The 18,104-nt window shown below is 47.1% G+C and overlaps 9 protein-coding genes across 9 annotated transcripts; 7 read left to right on the top strand and 2 right to left on the bottom strand.

The window, feature by feature from the left end:
- Window positions 1-29: 29 nt before the first annotated feature.
- ASPWEDRAFT_126981 (histidine kinase-like ATPase domain-containing protein) lies at window positions 30-6,063 on the top strand. The gene is made up of 3 exons (XM_040829220.1): window positions 30-462; window positions 524-5,548; window positions 5,608-6,063. Exons 1-3 carry the CDS (start codon window positions 335-337, stop codon window positions 5,696-5,698), a joined length of 5,244 nt encoding a protein of 1,747 aa, XP_040692177.1. The 5' UTR covers window positions 30-334; the 3' UTR covers window positions 5,699-6,063.
- On the top strand, window positions 6,061-9,337 carry pabA (aminodeoxychorismate synthase pabA). The gene has a single exon (XM_040834381.1). The coding sequence runs from the start codon at window positions 6,558-6,560 to the stop codon at window positions 9,039-9,041; it is 2,484 nt and encodes an 827-aa protein (XP_040692176.1). The 5' UTR covers window positions 6,061-6,557; the 3' UTR covers window positions 9,042-9,337.
- Window positions 9,338-9,530: 193 nt separating this feature from the next.
- med6 (mediator complex subunit MED6) lies at window positions 9,531-10,801 on the top strand. Its single transcript, XM_040834380.1, has 3 exons — window positions 9,531-9,707; window positions 9,796-10,160; window positions 10,234-10,801. Exons 1-3 carry the CDS (start codon window positions 9,614-9,616, stop codon window positions 10,774-10,776), a joined length of 1,002 nt encoding a protein of 333 aa, XP_040692175.1. The 5' UTR covers window positions 9,531-9,613; the 3' UTR covers window positions 10,777-10,801.
- Window positions 10,802-11,226: 425 nt separating this feature from the next.
- Window positions 11,227-12,050, top strand: ASPWEDRAFT_48718 (LOG family protein; the record flags this gene model as incomplete). The annotated part of the gene is made up of 2 exons (XM_040837151.1): window positions 11,227-11,270; window positions 11,363-12,050. 2 exons carry the CDS (start codon window positions 11,227-11,229, stop codon window positions 12,048-12,050), a joined length of 732 nt encoding a protein of 243 aa, XP_040692174.1.
- Window positions 12,051-12,333: 283 nt separating this feature from the next.
- On the bottom strand, window positions 12,334-13,258 carry pre5 (proteasome core particle subunit alpha 6; the record flags this gene model as incomplete). The annotated part of the gene is made up of 3 exons (XM_040827663.1): window positions 12,334-12,966; window positions 13,043-13,154; window positions 13,221-13,258. The coding sequence occupies 3 exons, from the start codon at window positions 13,256-13,258 to the stop codon at window positions 12,334-12,336; spliced, it is 783 nt and encodes a 260-aa protein (XP_040692173.1).
- A 17-nt stretch (window positions 13,259-13,275) lies between these two features.
- Window positions 13,276-14,588, top strand: ASPWEDRAFT_36139 (Vps55 family protein). Its single transcript, XM_040834379.1, has 3 exons — window positions 13,276-13,776; window positions 13,844-14,057; window positions 14,183-14,588. Exons 1-3 carry the CDS (start codon window positions 13,738-13,740, stop codon window positions 14,314-14,316), a joined length of 387 nt encoding a protein of 128 aa, XP_040692172.1. The 5' UTR covers window positions 13,276-13,737; the 3' UTR covers window positions 14,317-14,588.
- A 261-nt stretch (window positions 14,589-14,849) lies between these two features.
- ASPWEDRAFT_24424 (uncharacterized protein) lies at window positions 14,850-16,301 on the top strand (the record flags this gene model as incomplete). Its single annotated transcript, XM_040832613.1, has 2 exons — window positions 14,850-14,901; window positions 14,962-16,301. The coding sequence occupies 2 exons, from the start codon at window positions 14,850-14,852 to the stop codon at window positions 16,299-16,301; spliced, it is 1,392 nt and encodes a 463-aa protein (XP_040692171.1).
- Window positions 16,302-16,333: 32 nt separating this feature from the next.
- Window positions 16,334-16,879, bottom strand: ASPWEDRAFT_325944 (uncharacterized protein). The gene has a single exon (XM_040833690.1). The coding sequence runs from the start codon at window positions 16,685-16,687 to the stop codon at window positions 16,367-16,369; it is 321 nt and encodes a 106-aa protein (XP_040692170.1). The 5' UTR covers window positions 16,688-16,879; the 3' UTR covers window positions 16,334-16,366.
- ASPWEDRAFT_168399 (UPF0220 family protein) lies at window positions 16,775-17,520 on the top strand (the record flags this gene model as incomplete). The annotated part of the gene is made up of 4 exons (XM_040830298.1): window positions 16,775-16,873; window positions 16,953-17,213; window positions 17,308-17,405; window positions 17,457-17,520. 4 exons carry the CDS (start codon window positions 16,775-16,777, stop codon window positions 17,518-17,520), a joined length of 522 nt encoding a protein of 173 aa, XP_040692169.1.
- Between the last annotated feature and the right edge of the window lie 584 nt (window positions 17,521-18,104).

The raw sequence follows: 18,104 nt of genomic DNA, 5'->3' as shown, positions 1-18,104 counted from the left end.
GGGGAATCTCGGTGGGTACATTCGCCATCGTGACATCTGCTCCATATCTCTTTGTCCGGCTTTCATTCTAGCTCCTTATATTGTTTGGGCTGCTTGTTCATTTTGTTCTTTTCGGATTATAGCGTTTTCAGTCTGTTTGAATATGCCTATCTAGAATAGATATCCTCCGTTGTCTTGGTTACGGTGTTTATCAACAACATAAGCCTGTCTGTTGCTGCATTCAAGCCAGCACATTTTGACCGTGGATATCTGCCTGGGTTTGGGCAACGATATATTTTGAAATATCTATGACTCGAATGCTTTAATTATTTACAAAGCACATAACGATTGCACGATGGCACGAAACATTGATTTCAACGCGCTGAGAGCGCAAACGATGGGATCAGGCAACGACGAAGAAGCCGTCACAGTTGACACCCGAGGTTTAATATCCAAGGTTCTTGCTCGTTATTCAGGGAAATGGTTCGTATTATAAATGTTCTCTGTGCTATTTCATGGGATATTGCTTACCAGATATAAACAGGACTGTTTTGCGGGAGATGATTCAAAATGCCGCTGACGCCAATGCCACGAAAGTTACCATCAAATTTGAAACGATGCCATCTACGACTGTGCCTTTGCCATCGGCCGCCGACCAAACAACATTAATCAAGCACACCATCTCACATCATACCCTCAAACGTCTGTTGATATCCAATAATGGTACTCCATTTAGCGAGAAGGACTGGGCTAGGCTCAAGCGCATTGCGGATGGCAACCCTGATGAGACAAAAATCGGAGCATTTGGTGTTGGCTTCTACAGTGTCTTTGACGACTGTGAGGAACCGTTTGTGTCTTCTGGGAAAGAGGCCATGGCTTTCTATTGGAAAGGGAATGCGCTTTTTACCCGCCGGTTGCAGTTGAATGAAGCTGCAAATCCAGAAACAACATTTGTCCTGGATTATCGCAATGATTCATCACCAGTTCCGTCATTGATGCAACTCTGTCAGTTCTTATCGAGCAGCCTTACTTTTGTCAGTCTTGAAAATATAGAACTTTGGTTAGATGACTGGAACCTCTTGCGACTTACGAAAAAGACAGCTCCAAGTGTCAATCTTTCAATCCCTCGAGACATCGAGACAAGAACAGCTGATAGCCTTATGAAAATCTTGAGCATCACCCGAGAAGTCGCACAAGTTGATGCGGCTTGGATGCGCGCTGTTGAGTGGAATCCACAGGCAAGCATATTTCGCTTGGATGGGTTCAGGGATACAACGGGCTCCTTACGTTCGTTCTTTTCAAGACTTACGGGCCAGGGTAGTTCAGAAAAACAAGAAAATCCCGAGAAACAGGATAATTCCAGTGATTCCGAAGACATGGCCAAGGTTTCAACGGCATCGGTTTTCCTACATATAAACACTGCATCTATCCAGTCCTCGATCAGCCAGTCCTTGAGTAAGGAACTTGAAAGAGCTACACGCAAACCGCCACCGAAAAAAACGACTATCGCTATACTGACGCCTTCTTACGACACGAGTATAATATCAGGAGACTCGGCAGCGAAATCCGAGATACTCGCCTCTATTCTGCCTTCCAAAGCTGGGAGAATTTTCATTGGATTTCCTACGCAGCAAACTACGGGTCTGAATGCCCATATATCCGCGCCCTCCGTCATTCCCACGGTTGAAAGAGAAAGCATTGATCTCAACACTCGGTACATAAGTAAATGGAACATTGAGATGCTGAGAGCAGCAGGAATCATTTGTCGAGTTGCTTGGTCGGCGGAGATGGCGTCGATAAAGTCCAGGATATTGCCTCGGGGAGAGACATCACGCTCGTCTAAGATCCGAAAGGATAATATAGTGGGGGTGCTTCCTGAGGCGATTCACACTGCAAATCAATTCGTGTTTTGCGAATCTACACCTTCTTCAATTCTGGGGCAAACAATCGAAGATGCATTCTGGATGTGCAATAAGAATGCGTCTATTGAAGTGCTATCCACATGTGGCATTATCCAGAGCCATCAGGCCCGGATAGCTCCCAAGGATCTAAGCTTCATGGATTCAATTCCGGTCCTACCCGATGAATTCGTGTCGGGTGCAAAGGATTTCGTCAAAAGGCTCATAGACTTTGGGTTGGTGACCGACATAACTGTTTCGGATATCAAACGGGAGCTCGAAGCTAGCACCCTTCGTTCCAATCAGGTTGTCGAATTCATCTCCTGGTTGAGTAGAAGAGCTGCTTCGAGCCAACTTGATGCGTTTTCGGTTCAAAGTATTCTGAGTGTCGCCGTGGCAAACGATGAAGATAAGGACGGTAATCCAACTCGATTAATTGTGTTTGCCGACATAACTACCTTTCTGAATCCCCAACGGATACCTGCTGACTTGCCGCTACCCTTATCTGTTTTGCCCTTTAAATTCACCAAGACCATGGGGAAACATGAGCTCGAAGCCCTGGGATGGGCAGAAATACAGATTGTACCCTGGATACGCTGGCTCATAAACAACGCCGGTAACCGAAACACTCTTCCAGAAGAACAAGATATAACAAAAACACCATCATTTTCCGCCCAAGTATTGCCAGTTTTATCAAAGCAATGGGAAAGCTTCAGTCAGCCTTCGAAACAAACCTTGGTCAGCTTGCTACAACCACAGACGGTTATTCCTACCAAGCTTGGAATGAAAAAGCCTGCGGATACATACTTTGCCTCTGTGCGCTTGTTTAAAGATCTTCCCGTGGTACATGGTCTCAATAGTGTCAAAGAGAAGTTTTTAATGGCCCTTGGTGTCCGTAAAACAGTGGAGCTCGGGGTCATCTTTGAACGTCTTTTGGAGACCACTCAGCCTACCGCCGCTGAAGGTAGCGGTAATGACCAGAAAAGATGGAGCCATGTGGACTTGATCCGTTACCTCGCCTCCGTTCGAGATGATATTCCTGCAAATGATATCAAAAGGCTCAAAGGGGCCAGTATATGTACAGCTGAAATGAATAGCGACTCAAAATCAGCTCAGAGGAGACGCTACAGAATATCCGAACTATTTGAACCGAAAGATTCTCTAAGAAACCTTGGGCTTCCTATTATTGAGTGGCCTGGAAAATACCAATCCAGCAGTAATGAGGGTAAGTTCCTCGCCATGTTAGGTCTGAGGAGCTACCCATCAGCGCCAGAGCTCATACAAATTATGGCAAATATCACAACGGAAAAAAACCGGGTCTTCCATACAAGAGCTATGTTATATTATATTGGTGAATACCATACCAACGGCTATGCTGCGTTTGATTGCAGTGCAATGAATATCCCATTCCTGCCTATAGAAGGGTCTGATGTTTTCAGTGTTCCGGGCAAGTGCTTCACGGACGAAAATGCTACTTTGTTTGGTTTCCAGATTCTTCGACGGGACCTTCATCCTCACTCTTCCAAGTTGGGGGTAAGGCAGCATCCCGCTCTAACAGATTGTCTCGAATACTTGATTCGCCAACCACCCGCTACAAAGCGAGACGCCGGGGTTCTTTTCAAGTACCTCGCTGGAAGGGTATCGGAGCTCAGTGCACGAGATATAGACCGTGTCGGTAGCGCGAAAATTGTGCCTGTTGAAACAAAGGACACGGCTGAGACGGGCCAGTCTACTCGTCGTGTGGCACCCAAACTTTGCTACTTAGGGGAAGGTGAAGACTACAAAGACATATTCGACTTTGTTGACTTTGGCCAAGAAGCAAATTTCTTTCTCATGGCCGTCGGTTCAAAAAGGGAACCGACCAAAACTGAGCTGGCACATATGCTAGTGAAAGAGCCTGCAAGGATATCCTCTACTTTCCAAAGCGCAGAAAAATACCTCAAACTTCTCAGGACTCTTTCAGAGCACCTGTCTGCCCTCAAAAGGGACAGGGAACTTTTTAATGAAATGAAAAGAGCCCCGTTCCTTCTTGCTAGTCGAGATATTTCCTCTCTGGCCCAGGCAATCCCCAGTAAAGAGAAACTGGCTGGATCAGATGATGAAGAGGACGAGGGCCAAAGCATTAAAGAGTGGACTTTAACGGCGGCACGAGATGCGATTGTGGTGGATGACTTCCAAAGTTTCAATCTTTTCAAAGAACATATCCTCGCTGCACCCCAAGAGGAGCTTTTAGAGAACTTCTACCTTGCTCTGGGGGCTATTCCATTGAGCACGATTGTGGAGGAACGCGCTCAATGGGGAAACTTGTGCGCGGATCAGCGTACCGGAGCGAAACTGCAAAAGTTGGTCAACGAACGTTCAAGGCTCTTCCTTCATGATCAATCCCCAGATTCGATCCGGCATGATGTCAGATGGCTAGAGAAAAACCTTGCCGTACAAGTGGTCAATTCGATATCTCTTACACGGTCTCTGAAAGGCCGCCGTATATCCCATACCCAAAAGCGAAGTGCCATTATTACCCAGAAACAGTCGCGGGCATGGGTATTGTGGATCTGTCCAGGCAAAAATGATCTTTATGAGATTAGCCAAGCACTTGTCCACCTTATCCTTGTCCGACCAAAGCTGCATTCCACGCTCACGCTGGAGATGCTGTTGAAGACTGACTTGTTGGAGCTCAAGGCCCGAGGATACAACGTGGAACGTATCCTCAAGCAAAAAGCCAATGAAGCAAGAATGGCTGAGGACAGGCGTCAGAAGCAGTTAGAAGAGGAAAGGAGGCAGCTTCAGGAGAGAGAAGCTGCATGGGCAAAGGAACAAGCTCAAACACGGGCGAACACACAACAAGAAGAGGAGAGGTCCTTGATGCCGGGAGATTTCCCAGATTCACCTACTGGCAAGAAATCTGACCCCCTTAGTCTACAGCCTGAAGAGTCTGAACCTAGCCAGGACCGACGTCCACGCGGGCTCTTCTCCAATTTGACGAAACGTCTCGGATTGGAGGGTGCACGGTCAAATTGGAATCCCCTTGGCGGAGAATCTTCTCAATCTCCTGGCCCTTCGGAGAACACCACTCCTCCTCCTCCTGCGCCACCTTATTCTGCTGAAGATCCTCAGAAAACTCGCTCGCAGCAATCCGAGCCATCTGTCAACCCTCCACATCGGCTACAGAACGAGCTGATTTCAGCAGTCTCAGCCTGTCGACCTCATGGATCGTCTGGCCTCTACAGTCGACCGGAAACAAGTCAGGTCACCGAGACAAAGTCCTACTGCGATGAGAAACCGAGTCACGACTTGGACTTTGTGGCCACCCTTCCTTGTGGCATCAACGTTCTCTTCGTGAAAACTTTAACAGATCGATCTGCCTTCCTTGCGAAGAACAGCACAGCCATCAACCTATTCGCCACGATGCTAATTGATTGTGCTGGTGTCTTTTCACTCCGTGTTGATGCACTCGGCGTGTTCTACGACCCTGGAAGTAAAACGATAGCATTCAATCGAGCCGGTAGCATCTTCTGCAACTACTTTTACTTTCAACAATTACACGAGAAAGAGCTTCTCCAGAGCCAGAGCCCCGACAAGACGGATGCACTGGTATATTGGTGGGTCATCTTGTGCCATGAATTGGCTCATAACCTTGTGGGAGACCATAGCTCAGCCCACAGCTACTATACGTATGTCAATGATCAGCCTTTCCATGCTGTGTCGATTCTCCGTGCTAACTGTCTTCTAGTGAGGGTTTCGTGGCCCAATATTTCCCCAAGATTACGGCGAAGCTTGTTGCGGCAGGCAGGCAATCACCAGAATCCAATTCTCTGATTTAATAATGCTCTAATGAGTTTGACGACTTGATTACTTATTTCGGTTTTCTTAACGTGATGAATTCTCAAATGTTCAAAGATATACAGCGTTTAGATTCCAGGCGCAGTCTGCATATGATGAGCGCATATGATGAGCTCGCAATGGTATTATGTACACGTATATAACTTGACGAATACTATATATCCTAAATTAATCCGAGACTCATGCGAAACAATGGCACTTATTCATGTCGTTTTCCCCAATGTCGTACTCTCATTCATTTACCACTCAGAAATACCACTATAATAGACGCAAACAATCCATTATCCTCACTATCGCCACAATCTTTTTGTTCTTTCAATTGTGGTGGTTCCAGAGGAGAAAAAAAAAAAAAAAAAAGGTTATCGACGGCCCAGGGAACCCATCTGCTGCTGTTCCGTTGATTGCCGCTTCGCTTTCATCTAAAACTTCATCGCAAATTTTGTTTCTCCGCAGTCTATCTTTCGCCAGACCCTGGTCATCATTGCTTTTATTTTTCCTCGAATTGATTATTTGGTTATTGACCGATCCCTGTGGATTTTACTCTCTCGATAAAAACTCGAAGTTCATCATCAGCGCCCAGTCTGTTGTGTTTCCCTCTATCATTGAGCCGACGTCGCCACTCTCGGGGTTGCAGCTTTTGCTATGAAACCCTCTGGTTCTTCTGTACCTTGACGGCGTGGTGCAACGCAGGGAACCTCCCTGCCTTGGATACTAATTTCTTTTTGATTCAATATTTTGTTTTCTTCTTCGTATCCTCCCTTGATCACAATCCTTCTTTCTTTTTCTTCTTTTTCTCCTTGATACCCCGCGCAGCTTGTCAAAGCCCGCGAATTACTCATTATGGCACCACTCCTTGGGGTCGACCAGGCCTCTTGTTCGAAGAGTCAGACTTCCCCTCAAAAGAATATCCTTTATATTGATGCATATGACTCGTTTTCTTATAATGTGGTTGCTATGCTGGAAGAGATCTTGGGTGTCAAGGTAACCGTCATGACCATCGACTCCGAGTGGCCAGACGGCAACATGATTGAATTCCTCCAACACTATGAGGCTGTCGTTCTTGGGCCTGGCCCTGGAGATCCGAAGGTTGCAAAGGATGTTGGCATCATGAAAGACATCTGGAATCTTAACGATGCCGACTTGATACCCGTCCTTGGGATCTGTCTAGGGTTTCAGGGTTTATGCCTCCATCACGGTGTCTCTATAGAACGACTGCCATATCCGCTTCATGGCCAGGTTCGTCGGATTTCAACGGCTCGAAAAGATATCTTCCGGAATCTACAGGACGTGGAAGTGACTCTTTACCATTCGCTATACGCTGAACTCGACTTGTCAATAAACTCAGCGCAAGACGATTCCAACGATTATGTTTGCGCGTCCAATGAACTTGATCTATTGGCTTGGCTATTTATTGAACGCGATGATTCTTCAGTAACCCAGATTCCCATGTCTGTACGCCACAAGTATAAGCCATTATGGGGCGTTCAGTTTCATCCGGAATCATGCAAGTCGGATAGGAATGCATGTGATGAATTGCTCAGGGGGTGGTGGGAAGCATCACTCAATTTCAACAAAAAGGTTGGGCGTGGAGGTTATGGCAACCTACCTGAGGATATCATCAAGCGTTCATATGATATGACTTCTCTTCCGGATGCTGCATTTGCCATGTTAAAATGGAGTACTTCTACTTCAGGATATTCAGCCCACCGAACCTTCTCAGCCAAAAGCTTGACCGCGGAAGCAATTTGTGCAGAACTGAATGGTCCAGATTCGCCAACTGTCCTGTTTCGATCCAATGGAAGATATAGCATCATATCAGTTCCTAGCCCTGGTTCCTGGAGATTAGAGTACTACGCCCAGTTTGAGAAGTTGTTGCTAGAAAGCCTGGGGGACGATTGCAATGCAGATGCGGAGAGAATTGTCGAAAATTACCTTTCGGTTTCTCAATTTTGGGACGTCCTCAGGTATTTGATGGAAATGAAAAAGGTCGACTCAGGGGACCTTAATGTGCCTTTCTGGGGTGGCTTTTTGGGTTATTTCTCATATGAAATGAGCCTTGCTTGCCTTCCCCATGGAAAATCCACGGCTGAGGTTCCTCCTCGAGGCAATGGCTCTCGGGGATCTTCTACTCAGACTGGTCTCTCGATCGAAGATCCAGCGGACGTGAGTTTGCTATGGACCGAGAGAAGTGTCGTTGTCGACAATCAAACAGGGAAAGTTACCGTACAGTCAACGCGAGAGTCAGATGATTTGCCAGCTGAATGGCTTGATCAGACTTTGCAATTATTGGAAGGAATTTGCAATTCCAGTGCGCCGGTCAAGGATGAGAACAGCGTTGAGGATGGAAAATTCCTGGATTCCGTTCTCAAGGACAGCATCATCCGCTTACCGGACCAGCAAACTTACTATGACCAGTTGGAAGCTTGCAAAGCTGAGCTTGAGGCCGGTGAATCATATGAATTGTGTCTCAGCTGCGAAACAACCATTTCCCTACCGTCACCTAACACGGAGAACGGTCGTGCCAGCTTTCCTTGGAAGTTGTACCGGCGTCTCAAGAAGTACAACCCCGCTGCATTTAGTGCCTATGCGAAATTAGGCAATGTCAAAATCGTGAGCAGCAGTCCTGAATGCTTTCTCAATTGGGACCGACATTCCATGCTCGAAATGAAGCCTATGAAAGGCACGGTGAGGAAGTCAGGCGATATGACCATGGAGAAAGCCAAAGAGATCCTTGGCTCCACAAAGGAAATGGCGGAGAACCTCATGATCGCAGACCTAATTCGACATGATCTTTACGGTATTTGTGGCTCTGGTGGTGTTCGCGTTGAGAAGCTCCTGGAGGTGGAGGATCATGGGCGAGTTTTCCAGATGATCACCCATGTTAAAGGAGAAGTAGATCAACATCGACCCGGTTTTGCGGTGCGAGACATGTCACAACTCAAGACATCGAATATGTCCGTCCATGGGCTCACTGCTCTCCAGAGATGTCTTCCACCAGGTTCAATGACCGGTGCACCCAAAGAACGTTCGTGCATGCACCTCCGTTCGATCGAGGGTCGAAACCGTGGGATTTATTCCGGGGCCATGGGCTATCTTGACCTCGGTGGCGGGGGAAGTTTCTCGGTCATGATCCGCACTGCTTTTACTTCTTCAAATGACCATGACGATCAGCACGTATGGCGAATTGGTGCTGGGGGAGCTGTTACTACCCTAAGCACTGCTGAGGGTGAATGGGACGAGATGTTGACCAAACTGCGAACTGTCTACAACATCTTCACGCCATTGAACCCAGAACAGAGTTCAACCAGCTTTAGCAAGCCATAGGCTTTCTACAATTTCTTTTTCTTTTGGCTTTTGCATTTTGTTTTTGGGAACGGCTTTCAACATTTGCATCGCGTTTGCGTTGGGCATAGATGATAGAGATCAGATTCAACATTCAGCGTCGGGGTTCTGGTCCGGTTTTTATTTATTATTATTTGGATACTATCTTTCAGTGCATCTTACGCGGGTATTATGATTTTTGAACGAATCATCGTTGAAGTTTGATGATATATCTACTCCGTGGTGAAATATAGATTCAATTGGATCAGCGTATTTGTGCTTCATTTATTGCGCAAGCCACTATCCATCATTTCCTGATATATTGAACCATATAATTGCTTCATAAGCCTGATTTGATGTATAAATCTACTAATTCCAGTTTGATGCATCGAAGTCAGAAACAGCAATCGAAGCTCCGGTGCAAACAGATCAAACACAGCTTTTATCCTCCACGGAGAGCATCGCAAACGACATAATCTCCAGTCCAACATACTCGAATACTACGTCTTCTTTTCATTTCCAGCTATTTCTGGGATCACAGAGCAGGACATACATATCAAGAAAAGCAATTCTGAATGGCGTCCTCTCAAGATACTTCCCTGGAGGAAATTCTCTGGCGGTCTCCCCCGCATGTCCAGATGATGGGCGGCTTTCTTCATTCAAACAACAGTATGAAGCCCTCTACTTGTGCTTCCTAACAGCGAAATCGGTTTGAATAGCAGCTTTCTTTGGCTAACACGATGATTTAATTGGCTAGTTCTCTTCTACTTCGCGGAATCCCCCTTTTTCGACTCCACCTCGAACAACGCCTCTCTTGCCATTCAGGCCAGCTATAATGAAACTTTTCGCCATTTCGTCGAGACTCGGGAAGCCTTCGAGGCCCGATTGGAAACAATGCAGGGACTGGAGTTCGTTGTTGCGTATGATCCGCTGCAGGCAGCGGCCAAGTTGGATAACAATACTTTTGCACATGAGCCATCCAACGTCTGGCTGATTCGGAAGCAGTCGAGACGAAAGCGCTCTGGCTTCGACGATGAGGTGACGGTCCTGTCGACATTTTTTGTGGTTGGTGATTGCATCTATATGGCACCATCTGTTGCAAGTGTCGTGGGAAATCGCATTGTATGTGTCTCTTTTGAGAAGGATTTCTATCGCCCCAGTTGCGGAAGGGCTAACGCGAAGTGACATTGTACAGCTTTCTGCCGTTACATCTCTCACAAGTCTTTTGAAGACAGCATCAACCCTGCCAACATTTACCCCATCCTACGGACATACCTATATGCCCCCTACTTCGAAGCAAGCGGACTCGAGCCAGTCTGGAATACAGGAATCTCAGCAAAGCAAGGAAAGTACGCCCATGCCCGACGCAGATAGCCAAACCAAGAACCAAGCGCCACTAGTAGGATCGCAAGCCAATAACACCGGCTCTGTTCTTCAGGACACCAGAACCTTGGCAGAATCATTCGGCCTCCTTACGAGATATGGCGAGGAATACATGGATGATAACCCGTTGGTTGGGGAGCCTGGTTCTTTCATCCTGTCCAAATCAGGCGATAAAGATAGAACAGCAGCAGCTAAACAACCACCAGGTGCAAGTACTGCTGTAGCTGTGCCAGCAAAGGTTGGGACACCCCAGGTCAGGGTAGAGACACCTGGGAAAGCATCTGAGAAGGGGAGTGCGCCGCCTACCCCTGATGAGAATAAGTTACGGAAAAAGAAGAGTAGGATTGGAAACTGAATTCTTGCTTAAGATACCCTATGAGAAATATTATTTTGTCTCTTTCTTTCTTAATTTAACCTGCCTGTAGATCTGGGATCCATCGACATGATCAACGGCATTGACTTTACTATGTCATAGCTCCGCCAACAATGAGAACTATGAATGACTCATAGACACATAAATATTTGGTTGCCTATGCAATTTTTTATGAAAAAAAAAGTTAAAAAATTGAAAACATAAGGTAAAGCGATAATGTAATTTGAATACTACTCTAGAATGGTATAAATATCGTGGTCGCTACGGCGTACAGTGGAAGAGTTCCCCGCTTCAATTGACTGCTGTCTGTCTGTGGAACCAAGATCCATAACAACCACTGCAGGCCCCGTTGACATCAGACTGCTCTACTGTCTTTACTTTGATATCACGCCCACAGAGAATATTTCCCAATTGGAATAAACAGCAGCAGCCATGGCTTCGACCCAAGAAAACAAACCAGCAGTCGTCTGCGTGTTGTGAGTTCCAACCCCTCTCTTCTCCCGCCAGGCTCGGGAGCTTTTAAGGGGGATAGGATGCGATAAAAGCTAACAAGATCCCCTATTTTCAGCTGCGGCTCCGTCGAAGGCAGAAATCCTAAACATATGGAAGCCGCGCGCGCTCTCGCCCATGAATTCCACAAGAATAACGTCCAGCTCGTCTACGGCGGCGGCACAGCCGGCCTGATGGGCGAGGTTGCCCGCACCCTGGTCTCCTTGTCAGGACCAGAAGCAGTGCACGGAGTCATCCCTCGTGCTCTCGTCAAGACCGAGCCCGGGTACGATAATGCAAAAGAAGAAAAGTCGGGATCGGTGATGACCGAAGGAAAGGACGCGGAGCGAGTCGTTCGCGAACCGCTCAACAAAACCGCCATGTTTCAGCAGACTGAATACGGTGTCACGACTATTGTGGCGGATATGCACACGCGCAAGCGACTCATGGCCACCAAGGTTTTGGAGGGTGGTCCTGGGTCTGGATTTGTCTCGCTGGCGGGTGGATTTGGCACCATCGAAGAGGTTATGGAGATGACGACTTGGAATCAGTTGGGTATTCACAAGGTTGGAGTTATTTTGTTGAATATTGATGGGTACTGGGACGGATTGTTGGCTTGGGTTAAGAACGCCGTCAAAGAGGGATATATTGGTGCCGAAAATGGCGGCATTCTGGTCGAGGCCAAGAGTGTTAGCGAGGTTTGGCCTAAGTTGGTGGAATACAAGGTCAGCACCAGCCGGATGCAGCTGAACTGGGGCGAGGAATAATTATTCTTCTGGGACTCAGTGTTGGTGGCTGATATAGGCTTGTGGCTTTGGCTGCATTGGTCTTCCTATACACCATTACGATAAACAGCAGTTTTTAAAGTCTGCTGATAGAAAGAAATACCGTAGACTCGTTACGAAATGATGACATTGATTGCATGATACAAGAGATGAAGGAAATCACATTACCAAGATGGTCTGAGTAGTATGATAGGGAATAAGACTGTCGTAAATCTCCAGGATCAAGAGACAAGCGTTTTCATGTCTATGGGCATAAAATCAGAAACTATGAGTCGACTTCCATCGTCTCTTTACCCTCCTCCGCCTCCGACTGTTCCAGAGTCTCCAGCAGCGGTGCGATTGTTTGGCCATCGTATAGCTTGAAGCTCTCGAATTTGCCCTTGGCGCCCTCTCCGGCCAGGCCCACCACTCCCACGGATGTGTTCTCAACGGTCAGCTCTTTGTCCTGAGACAAGGTCTCCTTGAGAGCCCGGAGACCGTGGGTGACCAGCTCATCCCGGGTGCAGTTGGCGAACTCATCCAGATGTCGCTCCAAGTATGTTCTTGCCATTTGAGAGCGGGCTCCGATAGCACAAGCAACCATCTCATGTGTCATACCCGAAGGCTGGAACTCGAACAAATGAGGCCCAGCTTCATCAACACCAGCAACAAGCAATCCCACACCATATGGCCGCTTACCGTAGTGCTGGGTGTTGGTCTGGGCGCGGTCAGCGATTTGGGAGACAATGCGGTCCACAGGGATGGCACGTCCATAAGTCATCCGGGAACCGAGGCACTGCTGCTTCATGAAGTTGGAGAGGACACGAGCGTCTGATGCCAAACCGGCGATGGCAATGCCCATGTGCGAGTCGATTTCGATGATCTTCTTCTGATACGAGGACAGCTCTTCGGCATTTCGCTACACAAACGACAGTCCATAAGTTAGCATCGTGGCCGTCATCTTACCAACCATCTCCCTTGATGACAATTCGAACCTTTAAGCCGACCAGAACGGTATGCGTCTTGTTGACAAGCCCCACCACGACCGATCCTTGTTTGACGGCTTCTTGTGCATATTCAACCTGAAATATCCGGCCTTGCGGGGAGCTATCCCATAGTTAGTTACTGAAGATATCTCATCCAGATAGATAAGGGAGCTAGGTGGGTTCATACAAGGTGACCGCATCGTTGTCGTAGTTGTTTCTGAACATGATGGGAGCTTGATCTGGGAGGAAAGGAGATGAAAATCAGGTGAAAATCAGATGCAGAGGTATTCGTCAAGGGGATTAATTAACGGGAGCAACAGCAGAAGATAAGAAAGAGACGGCTTTGCTGAGGGGGATAGCAAGAAGAGCAGGCAGTGAGCAACTGACGCGGTGACTTCCAAAGCTCCCGCTTGCTTGACGATTGGGCTGGGCTGGGTGCCTTTGGTGCCTTGGTGCCTTAGCAATACCAGCCCGCCCGGTTGCCGCCGCCCTGGTTCTGCCAACGTCACCTGGGGCTACCAGCCAACCGAGCTGCTTGACCGTCGAGGTATCTGTCAATGTCTTGATATAGACAGAGCTTTGCCTCTTTATCTGACCCTTGAATTCTATCTGAGGCTAGGCTTGCCTCGTTTCTGCTCGTGCGATTTCAACTCCAGCTTTATCGCTGTTCTTGGACCCTAGTTGGTCCTCTTGTCTCCGCAGTCATGGCGGCAGGCCTAAAGACCATCATCGCCCTTTCGTTTGTACGTATCATATCTCCCTAGAGACTTCTAATTGGCGACGCATCAGCTAACATATTTCTCTTACTAGGTACTTGCGATTGGGTTTCTTCTCGTGATTCTTTCGTCTGCCCTCTGGCACAACTTCCTGCCGTTGGTTGTTGTTGCGACTTACGTTGTCGCTCCCCTGCCGAACTGGATATGTTCTCGATGTGCCAACCCAGATGACTTTATGGACAATTCTGGAAATGCGGCGGTGGACTTTGGTCGATTCTTGACGGGATTTCTTGTGCTCATGGGTATCGGTAAGTCGCATCGACCGTTGGCCATGAAACCACACCGATCGCATTCTCTCTTTGATCCATGCGAACTTTCCACATAAATGGGAGTGCCCTCTTTAGTTGATGAAACTGACATGTATGAAATCCAGCGCTCCCGGCCGTCCTTGCACACAGCGGTGCGATCGAAGTTCCAGCGATGATCATGTCGATTCTTGGAGGTCTCCTTATCTACGGAACCATTATTAGCTTCTCGATGTTCTTCCAGGAGCAAGAAGAATTCTAAGATGCAGTGGTGGCACCAACTTCATAAAGCAGGCAGAAAACCATATTGGATGCCTTGCATTTTGAAATGCCTCCAGCCCACCATCGCTTGTTATGGCCCTACGTATTGTTTGCATGATATCAGTTATTTGCTCTGACGTATTCCAAGACTATTTACTTTCTATTGAACTTTCCACTGCGGGAGTCGGGTCTATTGATTGAAGCGTTTCTTTGTATGCGATATTCTTGGGTGTACTATAAGTACTATATGCTATGATTATATAGAGTGTTCACAACGTTAAAGATTCACGATTTTTTTTTTGTCCCTCGTAATTGATACATGAGTTTGATTCCTCTTGGATGGTGGCGTGTTGATTGAATAAACACCACTCATCCCAATTTGCATATATTGGATCACGTGAGTACGTACCGTTTCCAGCGCGTTTCGTGTTGATGGAATGAGATCAAGCACCCCCAGAAAGTTCATTCGTCTGAGATCACCTGAAACAACATACTCAAATTATGTGAGCTACTAGTAGCAATCTGATTGTCACCATGAACATCTGGTCGGGGCCCATTTTGCTAAATGAAGAATCTCAACTTGAAGGTGAAGACGCGACAATCCTGTTATCACTCGCCTGCTAACCACGGTGACTTCATCTCATAGGCCTACAATTAATTGATCCAACGTCCCACTGGCAATCTGATATTACCAAAGACTCGAGCCTTAGTTTCCGCTGTTTTGTCAATCCTGCTTTAATCCCACTCTATGCGAGAGCTGGCCCGAATCTCGAACTACATACTACTGATGGCGGAACATCGCAATGGCTAAAGAGCAAGTTGCTTGGCAATATCTGGCTAGAAGGGGAGGATCTAGATCGGTGTCCATTATTTCAATGCCCTGTTGGTCTTCTCATAAGTGTCGATAACACTTCACGGGCAAAGATTTCCGGGCCATTCACATCGGATCTCTTGATCTATGGTGTTCTGTCGAGCGCAACCTCATTTGAACGACCTCCAACTCCTCCCGTGTCATCTTCGCCCGATTACCCTGAGAATGCATCTCTTGTAACTAAGCAAGAACTGAGAATATATGCCACGCCAATCTCCGCCTCTCTTATCGCAAAGGCCCTGTCCCTCCCATCACCCCCGCAAAATCCAGATAGTTTTGCCAATGTTGTCCAATTTGCTGAATTCCTCCCAGACCTCCGGTCGCCCAGTCCGAAGAGGAAGCGAGTGGCTAGCCTCTTCGAATCAGTTGCACAGCATCATAGGAGAGTACGGCAAAAAGGAGGGGAGGCAGTCTCACAGTTGATGGCACCCTCTTTGTCTCAGCCATCCCAGCAGTTGCAGACTCTCAGGATCAAACGAGAATCTGAGGAACCTAGCATTCCCGCCTTGGACAGGATTGCTTCACAGCGTTTTAGGTCTCTCTCTCTTGGGGCAAATTTAAACAAACCTTTGGAGATTCGCACCGACAACTCCAGGCCAAGCACTGCTCGGAGCCACGGGCGCGGTATAACATCCAAGAGGAACACACCGACGCCATTTTTGGAATACCCTACGCGGATGGAGCCATCACCAGCTTTGTCATCCTCTGAAGGAAAGACTGACTTGTCATCCGGACCAAAAGATCCCGACACGATCATTCTGGAAAACAAGAACATAATTACTCGCACAATATTGACATGCATGCGCCTGTATGGCTTCAACCGCACGTCTACACGGCCAGGATCTACGAACAAGAGTACTACTACTGTTAACCACGACCTAGAGGATACACGCATCCCGGTAACGGACGCTGCTCCCGCGGTCTCCACGAATGAAGATGAATTCAAGGCAATGTATCATGCGACATATCGTGCATCAACATTTGCATTACGGAAATACTTAAAAGAGGCACCCCAGAATGGAGAGGGCGAAAGAGTTTTACCCCCTTTGTTGGAAAAAGGCAAGGCAATGACATATATTGATGAGTTTTTGAGGCTTTTCTGCGAGGAGAACTGAGATCTGTCTGGAACAGGTCTTGCAGACTAGGTCTTTACAACTTATGACGTTACGAACTATATAATTCATTTCACTCTGCAGTCCGGAGCACAGGATCCATAAATCCTGTCATTGCTATTGTTGAAGCTAACTGCAATAGTACATGGCAGCACGACGACTCTTGTGAAGTTGTAATCTAAGACAAATGGGAATAAAATATAAACAGAGCAAACTATGACAATAATCTTCATCAATGCTGTAGAAATCAACAAAGTGAATAATATAGACAGCTTAGGGCTGGTATGCTTTGAATACTTCAGGCCGGCCCCCCCGATTTTCCGAATTCCGGCGACTGCATCATCGCTAACCTTGCGAAGAGCGGAGAGCATATAGACAACCTGAACCATCCAGCAGAACAGAACAAGCAATCTCTCGGGGCCTATAATCTTGTGTCACTTTTCCGATATTCACCGTTTCACCAACAAAAACACCAAATGGACGTCTCAAACAACCGTCTCTTTCGGTTCTCGAAGCCGGAATGGCTCAATAACTCCACCGTTCGCAGTGCGGGCGTCTACACCTCGGGGGCACTGGTAAGCCCCAATCGACCCTTCCCTATACATCGCTTGAACTTCATTTAGCAGCAGAGCTGACAAGACATACTATCTGCAGTTCTCCCTTGGTTTCTTCTTCCTGATCGATGCCGCCGCATTCTCCCATAGCTCCCGCAATGGCTCGACCGTCCATGTGAAGTTCGTGGACTGGATCCCCGGTATCTGCTCATCGCTTGGAATGCTTGTTATCAACTCGATCGAGAAGTCGCGGTTACATGCGGATAGCTTCAGCTACAGTGGAAGTGGGGTTGCTTGGAAGGCGCGCTTTGTGCTCTTCTTGGGATTTGCGCTTCTCGCTGGAGGGTTGGCTGGTAGTGTGGTTAGTATTTCTATCTACAATCGACTCGTGCCTTGGGGGGCATTTTCCAGCATACCTTATGTTAGTTTAATGTTGGATGCTAACGTGATTGCAGACGGTCATGACTCTCAAGTATCTCATCAAGCAATACCCCCTACAGACGCTCTACTTTGGAATTGCCAATGTTGTCGCCAACAGTCTTGTCATGCTGAGGTTTGCTTATTCACATTTCCTTCCTTGGGGCTATTACTGATTATATCGTAGTTCTGTCGTTTTATGGATCTCGCAGAACATAGAGGATGACTATACCTACAACCTTGCGCTCTAGTGGCTCTGCTCTGGCTCTGTCCCCCTCTTACTGTTCTAGTTTGGTACCTTTATTTGGTTATATCACGTTTTGTTAGAAACGGCGCGCGGTTGCAATGAATTCATGTTGTATTTTCTAGCATGTAGTGTTAGCGGGTTATGGTTATACATGAAAAATGCTTGTCTTTTTGTTAATTGTATGTACTGGTTATTTTTTGCTTTTTTTGGAGGCGTTATTAAATACAAATCGTTGACAACTATTCCAAGTCCATGACATAGACAGGGGCTAGGCAGCAAGGGAATGTTGGTGCTATTAGAGTAACCTTTCATCCCTGTACAGAATTTAGGAAAACACCAATAGAAGTTGATTTGTCTGTTTGAGTCTATCATTTCACTGCATATATTTCAGGTATTTATAATCAGAGTATCCTCAATGCAAGATAATCTAAGATTTCTCTGTAGATCATGATAATCTATCTCGTGTCCTAGGACGGGCTCCTTGCAGGACACAGAACCCTCAACATGACGTTTGACAATGGTGATCCTGTTACGGCCAACAATGCAACCACCACGCAATTCCTGATGCGGTACTGTTTCACCAAGGCA

The sequence above is a fragment of the Aspergillus wentii genome (genome assembly GCF_001890725.1).
Source record: "Aspergillus wentii DTO 134E9 unplaced genomic scaffold ASPWEscaffold_2, whole genome shotgun sequence".
Lineage (NCBI taxonomy): Eukaryota > Fungi > Ascomycota > Eurotiomycetes > Eurotiales > Aspergillaceae > Aspergillus > Aspergillus wentii.
The sequence above is the reverse complement of the archived record's forward strand: the minus strand, read 5'-3'. Positions and strand labels throughout refer to the sequence as shown.

Excerpts from the sequence above, each read along its gene's own strand:
- ASPWEDRAFT_126981 (XM_040829220.1), top strand. The coding sequence starts at position 335 with ATGGCACGAAACATTGATTTCAACGCGCTGAGAGCGCAAACGATGGGA. Across the intron at positions 463-523 it reads GCTCGTTATTCAGGGAAATG|GACTGTTTTGCGGGAGATGA; the intron begins GTTCGTATTATA and ends AGATATAAACAG. Across the intron at positions 5,549-5,607 it reads TCAGCCCACAGCTACTATAC|TGAGGGTTTCGTGGCCCAAT; the intron begins GTATGTCAATGA and ends ACTGTCTTCTAG.
- pabA (XM_040834381.1), top strand. The coding sequence starts at position 6,558 with ATGGCACCACTCCTTGGGGTCGACCAGGCCTCTTGTTCGAAGAGTCAG.
- med6 (XM_040834380.1), top strand. The coding sequence starts at position 9,614 with ATGGCGTCCTCTCAAGATACTTCCCTGGAGGAAATTCTCTGGCGGTCT. Across the intron at positions 9,708-9,795 it reads CTTTCTTCATTCAAACAACA|TTCTCTTCTACTTCGCGGAA; the intron begins GTATGAAGCCCT and ends TTAATTGGCTAG. Across the intron at positions 10,161-10,233 it reads GTGTCGTGGGAAATCGCATT|CTTTCTGCCGTTACATCTCT; the intron begins GTATGTGTCTCT and ends GACATTGTACAG.
- ASPWEDRAFT_36139 (XM_040834379.1), top strand. The coding sequence starts at position 13,738 with ATGGCGGCAGGCCTAAAGACCATCATCGCCCTTTCGTTT. Across the intron at positions 13,777-13,843 it reads CCATCATCGCCCTTTCGTTT|GTACTTGCGATTGGGTTTCT; the intron begins GTACGTATCATA and ends TTCTCTTACTAG. Across the intron at positions 14,058-14,182 it reads TCTTGTGCTCATGGGTATCG|CGCTCCCGGCCGTCCTTGCA; the intron begins GTAAGTCGCATC and ends TATGAAATCCAG.
- ASPWEDRAFT_325944 (XM_040833690.1), bottom strand. The coding sequence starts at position 16,687 with ATGGTTCAGGTTGTCTATATGCTCTCCGCTCTTCGCAAGGTTAGCGAT.